At 41.1% G+C, this 15,848-nt stretch overlaps 1 protein-coding gene and 1 long non-coding RNA gene across 2 annotated transcripts; one reads left to right on the forward strand and one right to left on the reverse strand.

The window, feature by feature from the left end:
• Window positions 1-323: 323 nt before the first annotated feature.
• LOC115905452 lies at window positions 324-6,034 on the forward strand. The gene is made up of 3 exons (XR_004060860.1): window positions 324-382; window positions 958-1,029; window positions 5,388-6,034. It is a non-coding gene; the product is annotated as an uncharacterized LOC115905452 (long non-coding RNA).
• On the reverse strand, window positions 2,457-15,848 carry ANXA7 (annexin A7). The gene is made up of 13 exons (XM_030951752.1): window positions 15,770-15,848; window positions 14,240-14,297; window positions 11,143-11,359; window positions 10,723-10,824; window positions 9,499-9,539; window positions 9,137-9,239; window positions 8,759-8,853; window positions 7,964-8,077; window positions 6,536-6,706; window positions 4,863-5,033; window positions 4,678-4,753; window positions 3,336-3,448; window positions 2,457-2,812 (listed from the first exon to the last, which is right to left on the reverse strand). Exons 2-13 carry the CDS (start codon window positions 14,294-14,296, stop codon window positions 2,690-2,692), a joined length of 1,383 nt encoding a protein of 460 aa, XP_030807612.1. The 5' UTR covers window position 14,297; window positions 15,770-15,848; the 3' UTR covers window positions 2,457-2,689.

The raw sequence follows: 15,848 nt of genomic DNA on the forward strand, positions 1-15,848 counted from the left end.
ATTTTGTGCATGGTAAACCAGACATCCATTTTTGGTTTGTACAGGCTTGTCAGAACAGGGTTAGTGGACTCTAGAAAAGACTTATGCATAGCTGTGTTTCATATGTTGGTTTGAAGTAAACATTTGACTGCTGGAAGTGTGTTGGGGTTGCTTTTTAGGCAGAGGTAAAAAATTGTTTGTTTTGGCCCTCTGTACAGACACACAAATTAGCCTTTTGGCATATTCTTTTTAAAGTAAGGACAAGCTGCTGAACAGGATGAGAATTAAGATAAGTGACACACTGTTGGTAAGGGAGTTTTAATATTCAATTTTACTTTATTGCAGATGCATTCTAATTGGAAATTCTTCTCAGATTTGAATCCAGAAGATCAAGTTAAAAATGGTAAGTTTTTTGGTTTTTTTATGAAGCACTCCTATCCCCACGAGCTGTACAGTGCATACAGTGTCATATTAGAGAAGAACAGAAACCTATTACAAAGTACAACTGAAATTTTATGATGAATATGGTGATGGTACTTCCTCCTTGTAAGTGCTAGTGGAAAATACCACAACCTCACAAGAAACTATTTGTCCTGATTTGATACTCAGATCTTGGTTGCGATGAGGATTTCGAGTAGCTGGAATTGTATATATTAAGAAAATACAGATACAATCTTTGTGTGGAAAGACCTCACTGTAATTGGAGAGAACAGGTTCTGATACTTGTGTGGCAGTAAGTGCCCAGCAGCAATGATGTTCACTTCTGTGAGGACTCCCTTGCAGTATCCATTGTCTGTAATAGTTTTCACCAGATATGAAGGCAGATCTGCAGTAAAGGAAAATATACTGGGTTGTTGGCCTGATTTCTCATGCTGTGTTTTTCCTGTCACCCTTTAGGCAAGCAGTCAGGTTAACAGGGTTGTGTCTGGGGGTGTTGCTGTTTATAAAGTAGGCACTAATTTTCTGTGTTTCTGTAAGGTGGAGTCTGGAGCCATCTCTAATTCTTATATTGTTTGGGAGAAGAAAATATTTCCTTATGCCCAGAAAACTGTAAGTAGTTTGCATTACTTGTTTTATGCTTTCAGCATTTTAAGGAGGGAAAGAAAATATTTTTGCCATAAAACAAGTTAATGTTTCACATTCACATAGAATAGAACACAGAAGCCTACTCATCTGTTCATTTCCTTGTGACAGTATATGAACCAGATTTAATCAATATTCTGCTTTGAATGACAAGTGAAATGGTAGGGATTTTCAGTCACATAAAAAAGACACATGCAACAATACGCTTTAATATTAAGTGTTAAGGTGCTTCATATCTAAGGAAGTTTGCTCAGGAACAAATGAGAACCAAAGCTTTTAAGAATCTTAGTCAAGCTTGGAAAGCTATTGACAGATAGCTGTCTATACGCACACATGTATGTCTGTCTCAGTGGATGCTTGCACTAAGGATGACCAAAGTCATGCAGAGTAGAATGTCTTCTAGTCTCTCCAAATCATCTTCCATCTAATTTGTATTTGAAATAATTAATCTGACCCAGCTGAACTGTATTTCTCAGTTAGTATCAAAGAAAGTTTATAGTCTAAAACCAGATTTAGGTTGCAGACTACTGATATAAGTAAAACACATAAGCTTTTTTGTGTGATACACTTGATAATCTGTTGATGCTGTGTAAAAACCTCTATGTCCATGCTGTGCAGAGTGAAAGGCTTGTGATCTTGGAACCAGCTCTACCAGCCCTAGCGACTTTTGTCTGATAATACTAGAAATAGGTTTGTGCTGTTTGTGTGAGGGTGTCCTATAATACAATTGTTACTTGTTAAAGCATTGCTGAAAGAACACACTGCTTATTACTGCTGGACTTGAAGCTTCTCTTAAATTTATGGTTGGGGACAGATTCATTGCATCTTTCTAAAAAACCCAAATGTGCTGTTCAAAGCTGTTCTCTCTAAATCCTTTGAAAACATCAGCATAGCCATTTATATTGTGTAGATCACAACTGCTTTGGGTTGCTTTTACAGGTTAGCATTAAATGAATGCTCTCTCACTGCTTGGTCAGCTGCTGTATAACCCACTCCTTTACAAGAGAGACTTGAGAATCAGTTCCAAGATGATTTCTCCTTTCCATTGTTGCCTTAGTTACCATTACACCTAACCGCTAATTTAAGGAATTTAATAGGTGAGTGCAGTTAGATTCTGCCAAGGCCCCTAAACTGTCAGTGTATTGTGACTTTAACTGTGCACCTGCATGTTTTTCAACATTATGATGGAAACATATTAAAGGAGGACAGGGTGTAAAATGCTTGACATCACAGGCTTGGGCTTTGTCTTCTACAGTAAGTTCAGCAGTTTAGGTATTTCAGAAACTTGTTAAGTGCTGCAGATTCATTTCGCTGAAACAGTTGATTCCCACAGAGATGCATGCAGGAATCCAGTAGAGGGGAAGTGGTTTTGTCTGGGTCAAAAAGACTAAGGCTTAGGGTCTAATAGACAAGATATATCTTTTATTATACAATAAAGAATATTATGTGCTGTAAATTAAGGCATTGTAAGTGCAAAAAGCTTACTGAATCATCAAGAAGGCATATTTGATTAGGCAACCTTTAAAATTATTCTTTTACAGGGATAGTTAGTACTACTTAAAGCATGTTTCACGTCCTTCAGTTTGTTTCAAAAAAAAAACAAACCAAAAAACCAGATAATCCTCTTCTATTGCCCAACAATTGCCAGCAGCAACTTCCGGTAATCACCGCTTGTATCACTTGCTATCATTGTACCCAATGTCTTCTGATACATCTGTGTGAACATCTGTTTAATCTGCACAAGGTCAATCTATGCAAAGACAAAAAAAAAGCAGAAAACTCAACCACAGTGTATGATTTAAATCCTAGACAGTCACCCCACATCTCCTCTCTTGTGAACTAAAGAACACATGCCAAGGGTGAGATGTGCAGTGATTAACTCTGTGCAGTGGACAAGCCAGCTGGTCCCTCCAGGGGTAGAGAAGCAGCTCCCAAAGCAGAGTGCAGCAGCTGTTCCATGCTTTGTTAAGATTGTGCTGTCCTAACTATGAACAGGTGAACTTCTCACCTGGAGGTGCTCACTTGTTGCCTAGACAGGCAACAACAGTTAAAAAGGAAAACAAGCAGTTAACTGCAATCTAGGCAGAGTTAATTAGATTATTATGTGAAAGCTGGCTTTAAAGCTAATTAACACATGCATCTAAATGTGAGCCCCATAAAAGCTTCATGCAGTACATGATTTTACACCTGTGAAAGGAGGGCTGAGTGACAAGCTGGTTTGGGTAGATGGTTTTCTGCTGCATGTGACTGGTACACAGGAGAGAATTTCTTACCTCACTGCGAGTGACTACAATTCTGATGAGGGTAGAATCATCTGTGCCAGCTCCTTTCATAGAATAATAAAGTCTTTCTGCAAAAAAGGCTGGGCGATTTAAAGCACATTGCACTGCAATAAAGCATATTGTTAGGATTAGTTCCAGTAATGTATCCTATATAGTGATACTTGGCAGGATCAACTTGGCAGCATTTTTGCTGTAGACAGCTAGAGGTTGGTCTTAGTGAAGATCCAGTTACTGTGAATAACAGGACTTGCTTATAGAGCTAAACTTATTTTCAAGTTGATCGAATGAGTTATTCCTTCACACAAAAACTTACAGTTAGTAGCAGTTAACTCCTCTGGAAGTGCTTTTCAAAATTCTCTGAAATCTTAATTCTTAACAGGTAATTCAAAAACAGTTCTTCTCCTTGGATAGCTGGTATTGGGACACAAGGTATTTTACTCATGTTCCATTGCTAGAATCTCACTAGGAAAAGTACAAATGTAGAAGGTGCTGTAGTAGTTCTGCAACTCTTGTAGTTACAGAATAGATCTTGTTTCAAGTAGATTGTTCACGCTCAGAGACAAGCCACTATTCTTCTACCTGATTCTCAGACCTGAATTTTTCCCATTAAATTTTTGAGTACAATATACTGTGGGAAGTTTTTGCTTATCCATTATGGCTACAGAATTGCTGTCATTTGGGTAAGCACTGATATGACTGGTGTCTCCAGATTTACTACTAAATATTACTGATTTTCACCATCAGTTAATTGTGCTGAATTGTGTTGAGCTGCTTTATTATAGCAAGTCAGTAGGAAAAAGTGAATTCAAAACAACATCTTCTGTTTTGCTAAGCTTGTCCTTAGCCACAGCTGAGCTTTTTGGGGTAGATGGTGGTGAGGAGGGGGATGGAAAAGGAACTGTGCCTTCAGTGGGTTCATGTTGGCTCTGAGGTTATCTGTGTGGGTGGCTCAGCTGTCTCTGCTGAGGAGCTGCACACCCAGTCACGGCTCTGTGACACTGGTACCCCCTTTTGCAGAACTCTGAATTACACAGCTATGAGCACTAACCAGTGACCCCTGGTTCTGAGCACTTGCCCGCCTTCCCAGAGAAGTGACAAGTAGTTTCTATGTGGCCTTTTCTTATTTGAAACTGACTTCTTCATGATGGTTGCTTATTTTCTTCACTTAAGTACAAGATGAATCATTTGAATAACTGAAGCTGCTTCTGTTCTAGCAGAGTCTCTGATTATGTGATCAGTTGCCATATGGCCAATGCTGAATTGGATTTTTCTTTGGTTACATTTAGGTTTAATTCCTAAAGGATAAGAGGGGAGGGAAGAACATGTAACTTACCAATAGTCTTCAAACCACGTTCCACATTTCCAGAAAATTCTCGATCAATGCTGCTTAATAAATCACGATTAGCAATCTACAAATAAATTGAGATTAATATGTGGATGATGAAATGCAGTAGCAACTGGAACCTTAATTTAAAATACATTGACCAAACTTATTTGAAATCAGTGAACACCTCCTACCCTGGAGTATGCCTCAACCGTTGCTTTCAGCTGGGGAAAACTTCTGCTTGCCAGAACCATATTAAAGCAAGATTCATCAGTCCCAAGTTTTCCTTCACCAGCTTGGTACAGACGCTGAGCATCTTCTTGAGCTTTTTGATAATCCACAGTTTGATTCTCATCTCGATTACCCTTAATGGAAAGACAACAGATTTCAAATGAAATTTCCCAGAGAAAGCTATGCTTCAGCTGCTTGCAGTGTACATAGACCCCAAGCATATATCTTCAAAGCTTGAAGCAGAAAGAGAGGTCTCGTTTGAAATACATTACATTGCTTTAAAACTTCTCTTTGGTTTAATATTCTTTATAGGGAGTAAATACAAAAGTGGCTCAGAACCCTATCTGCAGGACATGCTTTAAACTGCAGATACACTGACTCAGATAACTTCACCCCTACAAACCATCTCATAGTTCTAATTAAGTACTGTACTTAATTCTCTATTTTACTTAATAATGTAAGCTTTCTCTTGATTTCTTTGTTTCTAGGCTTCAAGTTGCAAAGACTCTTCCCAAACGAACTAATGAATTATCTTACTGAGTATGCACACCTGAAATATCTCAGGTTTCACTTCTATTTTATTTAGAAATTGCTTATTTCAAGTAAGAATGTCTTTAGAAACCACTTACTACTCTTGTGTCAGTAGGGCTTATATGACATTTTATGTGCTTTGGTGGTTGTTTTGGCATTTTGCTGCCCAGTGCATGGATGGACACTGCTAAACATACTGGCTGAGTAGGCTGAATACATTCTCTCCAATGCTGTTGTATCTATAGAGGTTAATATACTATTTAAATGATGTGGTTGTCAGTTATTGTAAACTACTGGATTTATCAAAATAAAAATTAGCAGCATGAGCTTCTCCAGGTTTGCTTTCTTGTGGATTTTGACTTTTAACCAAATATCTAGAGCATAGCTGAACTCTGACAAAGGAAGAAGCCAATGAGATAGAGAAGTGTCATAGAAATTCTAACAGAAATAGGCAAATTGATCAGACATGTGGGAAGTTGCATTAGTTACATATTTCCTCCTAAATAGGAGTAATTGCAAATTACTATTCTTCAACACAAAATAAGTCCTAGTAAATCATATAGGATAAAAAAGTTCCAGTGATCATCTGAGTTCAACAGCAGCACCTCCCTACATCTGGTGACATGAAGGGAAGGCAGGCTATGGCGCAACTTGACAGGGAGGTTTTGCCCTGTGGCGTGTCTTATCTTGTTTGTAGGGATTCTCACAGGCATTTTGCATACCACAGAGATTATCCAATCAGCTTCACCCAGATTGCTTTGTTGACATATGCAAAAAATAAAAAGCATCTTGCTCTAACACCAGTGTAGAGCACTGTTTTAGGGATCCACTTGGTTGCATCTGCACAGTATTTCCACATAGCTTCTGATATTAATTGAGGGTGCTAAATTAGGTCACAGAATTCATAATGGATTTGTAGATAAGAAGTATCTCTTGAGGAGGGACTGAAGTGTCATATCTTAGGGAATAAACTAATGACCATGGGCTAATTCCTTAAAAACCTGCCTCATGCTAAGCACGCACAGGCTATTTGTGGAGCCATTGTGACTAAACATATCAGACTGTACACTGTTATCTTATATTAAAAAAAAAAATTAAAGCTCACTTGGCACATAGATATAAGTAATCGTTCAAAGTGTCCTGAAGTGTCTGATCTGATGTCTTCTTCAATGTCCCTTCCAAATTCTGATTTATAGCAGTTCACTATTTCGCGAATCTCCTGGTTTGTCCTTGTGCAAAGGATCTCAATCAGCACACTCTCCTGAGTGCCTGCTCCCTGTAGGCAGAGAAGATGAAGGCATAAATACAGAGCACTACCTATGCAGTTTCCTTCAACTGTGAAATAGGGCAGTCATCTGGTATTTCAAAATTTAATACAATCTAGGTTGTAAGAACAGTATCCCTGCAGTGCGAAAGCACAAAGTCTCCTGTGTACTTAAAATGGAATGAAGATTCCTCAAACATGCCATTCTGCACCAGTTCAGAGAAACCCCCCAAAATATCCCTATACATCCACATCAGTGACACTGGCCAAAATTAAAGGGAAAATGGCTTAGGAAGGAAATTCTTTGGCAACCTTGATCTGGAAATTTACCAAAGGAAGGTAAAGCCGTATAATAGTCATTAAAGTCAAAGGTACACATGTAAATTCTGTTTTGGTCTGTACACAAGTGTATTCTCTATCCAAATGTGGCTGCTTCCACAATGTGGAACTTTTTATAGATGCTTCCCTCTCCCCAGAGTAAAAGTTAATTGTAAGTTCTGTATACAGGGGGATCTTACTGGCATGAGCATCTCAATTCAGGGAAGGATTTGATAGGAGGGGAGCTGTATGTGAGACTTCTAGGTAATCTTACATTATGAATTTTTGAAAATGGTTAAGTGGCTATTCCCCATTAAAGGCAGATCTTCATTTAAGCTCCCACGTTCTCTAGAAGGTGTGCATTCATACATGGGTTAAGTTACTCATTTCCACTTGCTAGCTGCTGCAGCTCAAGCAAGACATTCCAGTAAACTGGATGTACCAGTTTACCTGAGTTAAAAGTTTAAACCAACTAGCTCACCTAATCTCTAAATCGTGTCTTTACATTTCAACAGATACATCCATCATCTCACTTTAGGAAATCACTTTTTCATTATCTTTTGGGGGTAAAAAAGGGATAATCCAAAAATACCTTTCAGTAACAAAGGTTTGTTCCTAGTAAGGAAAGGCATATACCTTTAGTTTAAACAGGGGTTATGGTTTTAACCCTGGTCCTTTCTAGGTTCTAGCAAAAATTATGCCCAAGTGGTAGAGAACAAGGCTCTGTCCTGCAGCATTTCCTCCTCTACTGAATGGATATTTGTCCTGGCTAATTGGCTAATCCTGCAGAAATTGTCTGGAACTGGGGGATGCAGCAGAAAAGAATTTTAAGCCCTGCAATCCCAGGATTTGTTTGACACTATTGGATTTTTCGACAATGCTGGGACCAGGTATTCTTAGATGAGCATTTTAAGATAGTTTAAAACTGTTTCCTTTGCAGGAATACCATACCTTCATTGCATGACGTAAACTCCAGGCATCATAGTAGGTACTAGGCATGAAGAGGGCTAGAATCAATTCTTCCACGTTACCACTTAACTCAGACTTCAGATCTTTAATTAAATCCTGTTCAATTATAAACACAGAAAGGGCTTTGCAGAGTGTTAGGCATATATAGATTATATACAGAAGAAGGATCAAACTAGATCTTACTTCTATGATTTATTTCTACCTTTCTACCTTTGTGCTTTTTTTCCTGTAAAGCTTTGTTTTATTTCTTAGTAAGAACTGCCCTCTGTCCCAATCTCTGACAGCTCAGCTCTTCTCCATTATCTCCTCATTAATGCCACAACTACAAAATTTCACTTTAGGTTGCAAGAGTGACAGGGAAGAAATTAAATTAACCTGGAATTTTGTTTACTATCTAATCCTCAATCATTTCTCAGTTTGTTTCTTGGGAAAAAGAAGATTTCAGTGCTGGTTTGTGTGCAAAAAAACTCAGTAGTGTCAGACACTAATACAAGGGCAGTTTAAGCTTGACTGTTTTCTGTCAAGCATTAGAGAAGCTTCTTGTGTGGTCAGGGACAGAGACAGCCTCCAGCCTTCCCCCACCCCTCCTTCTGCCAGGTATCAGGACAACCCTATTATCAAATACCAGATGTCTCCCAATACATAAGGAATATAACCAAAAGAAGTGCATTTTAAAAATGCTTAAATCATTGCCCAGGACTAAAATGCAACCAGGCAGTTAAAGCAGCAGCTGAAAGTTTGGGTTTATTTCCCTATCCAAAGAACTAGTGAACATACCTTGCCATACATAGTCTTGAAAGCTGCTTTGATTTTTTGCCTTTGATCATTGGAGCGGTTAGCAACAACATTTATGATGGCCTGCTCATCAGTTCCTTGGAAACAGAAGGGCAATGTCATGTAAGAATGCAATATAGTCCCTCCAAAACTGTGCATTTTATACTGTTGCATTTGGGCATAATTATATAATAAGAGGCTGCTATTTAAGTCCACCAAATTTTCTGTAACTTTATCTACTAAATAACCCCAGCCATTTTGAAAAGGTAACTTTTGAAAAGCTTCTAGGGGGGAAGTATAGTTAAATAAACACTGAAGGAAACAACAAAATGGCATTGAGAAGTTAGATCAATAAGAACTAAAGCTTCTATTTCTACTTACCAAAACCCTTCATAGCTTTGCGTAGGATTTCTGCATCCCTTCCAGCATCGAAGTTTGGAGCAGCTTGAATTGTACCCTGGGTATACTGAACCACTGCAGCAGGCTGAAAATAAGAGTCACATGTAACTAGATATGTACACAATAAAAATTCAAATTAAAATCACAACTCTGCAATCAGTACTTCAGAAGGAGTTCTCCATTAGTTCTCTGTTTCTTCCTCTAACACAGAATCAGGGCAACATTACTCTGAGATTAGAGGGAAACTCCTGATGCAGAACAAAATTGAAACCTTTGGAAATCAGCTGTAAAAACATTAAAACTACAGAAGCCACATAAGATTAATTATAGAAAACAGCACATACCGGACCAGGCATTGGGGATGGTACTTGTCCACCAGGAAATCCTAATGAAAATAAAGAACAAGGTAAGAGAAATTAATTAGGTCTCCTCTTGTTATGGAAATGCCATCTAATCTGAATATAAAGTCAAACCTACCACTGCACACAACCTCTTTCCTAGTGGTACCTACCACCATCTGTAACTGAATTTCTTCCCTTGGGGATAACAGGAAGAAGCAATCACAGATGCGTTTTGGTACATACACTAGCAAGGCAATTCTAAAAATACTAAACTTACTGGTGCTGTGGGAACTGGAAGGATCTCTCCTTATGAAATTCTGCTATTTTTGACAGAAGCCAAGATAGCCCAAACAAATTAAGAATGTGTGTTCCATGTGCTCTTTAAAAGATGTTATGTACATTTTAAAATGCCTAGCATGTAAACAATAAATATTCAGAATTCATTGCTGCAAAAAGGATTGAAGGAATCTCATTTTGTGATCAAAAGCACTAGTAATACAAAAGCTAAAACTAATATTTTGTACTGGAGTTTTATTTTTATTCATAATATGTATGCACATTCCTTATCATTTTAATAGCAACTTAAGTACTAGAATTAACAGAGCAATCATAAAACAAAAAGGTTTTACTGCTTTGAATTTCTTTAAAACACAACTGATACATTCCAGGACATAATCTCTAAAGTAACTGAAAATCATCTCTAAGGTAAAAAAAAAATCATCTCCAAATTCTCTATATATCTCTGTATAAGATTTTCTAAAAGAAAATTATCTCTATAGCAACTGACCACTCAAAGCATTACAAACACTGCACTGATTTCAAGCAAATTTGTGCATTCTCCTTTCCTCTTTCTCCAGTGTGTCAGGAATCACTGTGAACACACAGATCTGAAAAATGCAATTGAGATTAACAGAACTGCTAGATACTCACTGAATGTGGACTGGGTTTCACAGTTCTCATCAGATACTTGCAGTTTGAAAAAGGGTAAGCACCTAAACCACTACGTCATGACCATTATTCAGGGACAGCCATCCCCTTTGGATGTAGCACCTGCAGACATGGTCTTTATCAGCCCTTCAGTGGCCTGGTCAGGAAAGGTGGCAGGAGGTGCACAGCATACAAACCTCAATAGCTACAAGTAACAAATGTAAGGGCTTAATTTGTTACTACCTATCCTGGAGTCTTGGTTTAACCATGGATGCTTGGAGTTTCTTATATATGACATACCTGGAATTTGTGCTGGTCCCCCTCCAGCATAGCTTTGGGCAGGAGGCTGCTGTGGATAGCCACCAAAGCCAGGCCCAGTGGGAGGCACAGCAAAGCCAGGGCCTGGAGGAGCCAGGGGAAAAAAAAAGACTTTAGCGCACTTAGTATTTTGTACTTGACTTCTTGACACAACAGAAGCCAGGTTATTAAACAAAACTACATAAGAGACTGGTTTCTCCATGTCTGTGCAGTGACCCAGAACCAGCAAGGCTCTGCCAGCAGCACACAGGTATTTACTGCTGGATGGCAACCTGGCTGCCTGCGTGCTGCTGTCTGCACCCATCACTGAACAAAGCTGCTTTTCTTTGCTGTTTCTGACAAGCACAGGGAATGGTTACACTGGAGATCACTCCTGACTGGTACTCTAACAAAGGATCTTACCTCCAGGGTAAGGTGGCATTCCTCCAGCCTGGGGAGCTCCAGGGAAGCCCCCCGAAGCAGGGTAGCCCCCCGGTGCAGGATACCCTGCTGCCCCTGGAAACCCAGCATTTGGTGTTGCTGCAGGATAGGTCCCTCCTCCTGATGGAGGGAATCCTCCAGGAACAGCAGGATAGGCATACTGACCAGCTGGTGGATAGACAGACTCCTGTCCTGTTGGCTGAAACACAAAAATGGGATGTCTGTATGGCTGTTAACAGCACATTAGAGTAAAAACTCCCAAGCTGCCACAATGTCTGCGTGTATAATAACAATGTGAATTATACAATTAGTTGTAGGGCTTGAAGCAGCAGCAGAATTCCTGAAGCCTGGGTGGGGTCCTCCTGGTTGGGTATTCTGATGCATCTCCTATGTTGACACGGAATCAGAGACTGCTGCAAGGTGGAAGTCACCTCTGGATGACCTGTGATTCCATCCACCCTCAAAGCAGGGCCAGCTTAGGAGTTGGGTGAGCTCATGCAAGGCCTGATAAGTCAAGTTTTCAGTATATACAAGGAATGACAAATTCACAGCCTCTCTGGGCCCCTGTTCCAGTTTTTGACCACTCTCCTAGAGAAAAATGTTTCCCTCAAACCAAATTGCAATTGCAAGCTGTATTTGCTAGCTGCCCTTTCACTGTGTACCTCTGACAAGAGCTGTCTCCAGTGTCTCTATTGCTCCTTCTCAGCCAGCAGAAGACTGAACAGATCTGTGCTTAGCCTGCCCTGCTCCACGTAAGCAGCCTTCCCTGCACATGCTCCTCTTTGTCCATGTCTTTGTAAGCAGCCTTCCCTGCACATGCTCCTCTTTGTCCATGTCTTTGTAAGCAGCCTTCCCTGCACATGCTCCTCTTTGTCCATGTCTTTGTTGTACTGGGAGGCCACAAGCAGACACAGCATTGCAGAGATGCTTTTGCTAAAGCCTGCTGTGCCATTAGCCTTCCTCCCTGAAGACTCACAGTGCTGAGCCACACTTACCTTATTAGCCACTGTGACTCCTGGTCCTGTACTGGAAAGCTGCTCTTTCTATCCCACACAAGGAGGAGGTGAGCTCATCTCAGCCTGCTCTCTTTGAAGCATTAGGAGCTCACCCCCTGTTAAAAGACTTTTAAGAGCATAGTAGCTTTGAAACTTCTGCCTCTCTTGCACAAACAGTACTTTCAAATGTTACAGGGTAAGAACTTTTTTGGGTTTTTTTTCCCATTTCCTTTGGAATCCAGCTTATAAAGCATGAACATTCAATGATTAAATCTGGATCACTGGGTCAGACTTAACACCTATTACAGGTGTTAAATAAAAAGAGCAAGTCCAACAGCTATATATTCGTTTTGCTACATATATGATTTAGCAGCCATACCACAAAGGTTGCTATTAGCATTTAGATGTATTAGAAATATTTACTTGAATAATCTGGATCTCTAAGGGAAAGCCCTGTAAGGTAAAAGTCATTATACATGATCTTAGGAATCAGGCATTCAAAATCAGCTTCATAATGAAGCATAATGGATGGACCCATTACTCACTTGCTGGGAATCATCTTTACTGCTTTAGAAATACGAGTCACACATTACATAGAGTACACATTCATTCTTGACCCCAGAAAACAGAAATAAAGTGCAGAGCAGAAAAGCCTAGCTCAAATATTCTCAGGTTTGGCTGCCCCAAGATTTCTACCCCCAAATTCCTGAGCCCAGGCTAAAAAATATTTTTTCCCTAGAGGTACAGTCTAACATTTCTCTGCCTGACTCAACAAAAAGATTTTATTGGAATTTAGATTCATAAATACAAAACTAGGATCCTCAAAAGCCCTGCTCAGATTACTACTGGTGCTGCAGAAAAAAACAATTTCACATATGCTTTTTAAATTGGTTATCACATTATCATCAATAAGACTAGGAAATCGTTAATAACAAGTCTAAAGGGTCTTTTAAATTAATTCAATGAAGCTGGCTAATTTTAGATGTTAGCTAAGAAAAAAAAGATATCTTCAGATGTAGTTAAAAATAAACTACAGCTAAAATCATGAGGGTTCAGCAGAACCTTAAGGGAAGAAAAGAAATCCTGGAGTTAATAGTCTTGTTTCTAACATGTTTGTCTTTCAATTGACTGATTTTAGTGTTTCAGAAGAAGTAAGGATAGATTGTAAAGCAAAATCATCAGAGAATTTATTGCACATATTTATATGTATATATTTATATTTTGCACGTATTTATAGCTTTTCAGTATCTTAAAGGCATTCAGGCAGATCCATGCTTAAGTCTGGTTCTGTACTACACAGAACACAAGTAAAATTCCCACAATTACAGCATGACAAGTGCCATCACCAGTGCCATAAAAGCACAGAGATTAATCTAGCTTTGAAAAATATTGCAGGAATATCAAAAAGACTGCAGTATCAGCCATACCTGATACATTTCAGCCTTCCGTTAAGTGTCCTTCAAGTTTTTAGTCTATTCAGTTGTGAGATGAAGGTGGAAAAGTCCTGTGGATAGGGTAGTCAAGATACAGTGTCCTCTATCCTCAGAAAAATATTTACTTGGTGTTATATGAAAGCTGGGCTACTTGAGTGCAGTGTTCCAAGCTCTTCCTGATGGCTGTGACCACTGAAGCTTGTTGAACATCTCTGTAAATCCTGGGATATGGCTATGTGAGTCTTTTGTACAGACTGGTTCAGAGATTACTTCTAACCCTACATGCAAAGGGCCTCCTATTTACAGAAGAAACTTTAAAAAATAAAAAGAATTGTTGAGATGAGACAGCTATATTTAAAAGACCAAACTCACAGGATAAAATAAAACAAGACCAAAGACTTTTCTGGAACAATGGGCGTCACTAAAAAAACTAAGCTTCTGTCTTGGAATTCTTGTGTGACAGCTGTAAGGTCATCCCTAGAGATATACAGAGGAAAACAAAGACCATAATCGCTAGAGAACAGGGTACATCAACTGACTACTACTATTTACTACTACCTACTATTTACAGACACATGGAGCACAGTCAGAAGGGGTATTCACAGAACACAAGTGCATTAGGAATGCAACACATTCAAGAGCCATACTTACAGGATAACCTGGGAAAGCAGGGTAGCCATCAGAAGGGGGATAACCTGGGTACGACATTCTGGGGAAGAAAAAATAAAAAAGGTATTTTCACTGTGAGGCACTATCTTTGAGTTTGTAGTAAGTATTTGCTTGCTAATTACCTGTTAAATTGCTTGAATAATCTGCTATTAACATATAGAACTTTCCTTTTTTTTTTCCTCTCCTACATCTGACCATAGCAATCAGAATTCAGAAGGGAAGCATCTTCAACTTATAGTAATTAACTATCACTCTTATTTAGGGTCAGACAGACATTTAAACATGGTAAGAGGCTCAAACTTCCAGAAAGCTTTGAAATACAGGATACACTTTGAGGTGCCAGCAGGAGGGAGCTTGAACCCTTTGCCAGGACAGAAACTAAGCAGGTTTCTGGACTGCACCAAGAACCTGTATCCATCACCTTGCACTGCTCTGCTCACAGGGGTAGTTCCTGGGAGAAGAGCAGTACCCTAGCTATGCCATGTAAAATGGTAATTTGATAAGAACAGGTATAATCCCTCAGGATTACTTCATTTGTGGAGGAAATTTCTATTTCCTGACAGTAACTGGGTTTTTTTAGTCACATTTTTAACAGAGGGACTTGGGGAGTAGGGGTAGAGATCATCCCATCCTGCATGTTGCCAACCAGCTGGGCAGGGAGATTCGAGACCATTAGCCAGGTTATGGAACTTTTAATGACGGGGGGGAAAAAATGGACTTTAAATTTGGCACAAGCATCCTCAAGCTGAACAGTGGGTGTGGCATAACTACTTTTATAACCAAAACAACAACAGATTTTTTTTCCGTCGGACCGTCGTTTCCCCGCGCTGTCCGCGGATGGGCACGGGGCGGGTTGAGGCGGGGGCCGGGTGTGAGTCAGCTGCGGCACTGGCCCGCGGTGAAACATCGGCGGGCGCGCCGCGCCCCGTGTGCGGGGCGGGAGCTCGGCCGGTAAACACCGAGAAGTCCCCGTGGCGGCTGCTCCGCCGCAGCTCCGCCGGGATCGCCCGGCCCCGTACCCCCGCCAGTACCGCACCGCAGCCCCACCGGCTCCGCGCCCGCCCCCGCCGCCTTTAAGGGCCCCGCCTGCCGCTGCCCCGCTCCGCTCAGGGCAGTCACGCATCGCCCCAGGCTCCTCCCGCTCCCTCAGCCGCCGGCCCCGCGCCGGCCCGGCGAACCCTCCGGCGAGGTGGAGCTGCGGGCGGAGGCAAGTGTCCCGGTGTCCCGGTACCCGCTTCTCCCGAGGCCACCTGACCTCATCCCCGCTCCGCAGCGCCAGGCAGCTCCGGCCGGGAGTGCGGCTCCCTGGGGCAAGGCGGCAGCTCCCTCGGCCAGACACCTGCCGAGCCCCGAACCGCGGGCGGCCGCGGCTCCGGGAGCGCTGCCCGGGGCTCCATCCACACCCCGGAGCTGGGGCCGAGCCCCCGAGCGATGTCTGAGCAGAGCCGGTGGTGCGAGCGGAGCCGGCGGGTCTGGGGCGAGGGGCTCCTCCCTCCCCCCCAGCCGCCTCACCTGAGGGGAACTTGCGGAGCCTCCGGCCTCTCTCCGCAGCCACACCGCAAAATGGAGCCCGTGCGGCCGGCGATGCCCG

Source organism: Camarhynchus parvulus, chromosome 6 (assembly GCF_901933205.1).
Source record: "Camarhynchus parvulus chromosome 6, STF_HiC, whole genome shotgun sequence".
Taxonomy (NCBI): domain Eukaryota; kingdom Metazoa; phylum Chordata; class Aves; order Passeriformes; family Thraupidae; genus Camarhynchus; species Camarhynchus parvulus.

Coding starts and splice junctions, on each gene's coding strand:
- ANXA7 (XM_030951752.1), bottom strand. CDS start 14,296: ATGTCGTACCCAGGTTATCCCCCTTCTGATGGCTACCCTGCTTTCCCA. Junction 8,078..8,758: donor TCAAGACTATGTATGGCAAG/GTATGTTCACTA, acceptor ATAATTGAACAG/GATTTAATTAAAGATCTGAA. Junction 4,754..4,862: donor CGGTTGAGGCATACTCCAGG/GTAGGAGGTGTT, acceptor ATTTATTTGTAG/ATTGCTAATCGTGATTTATT.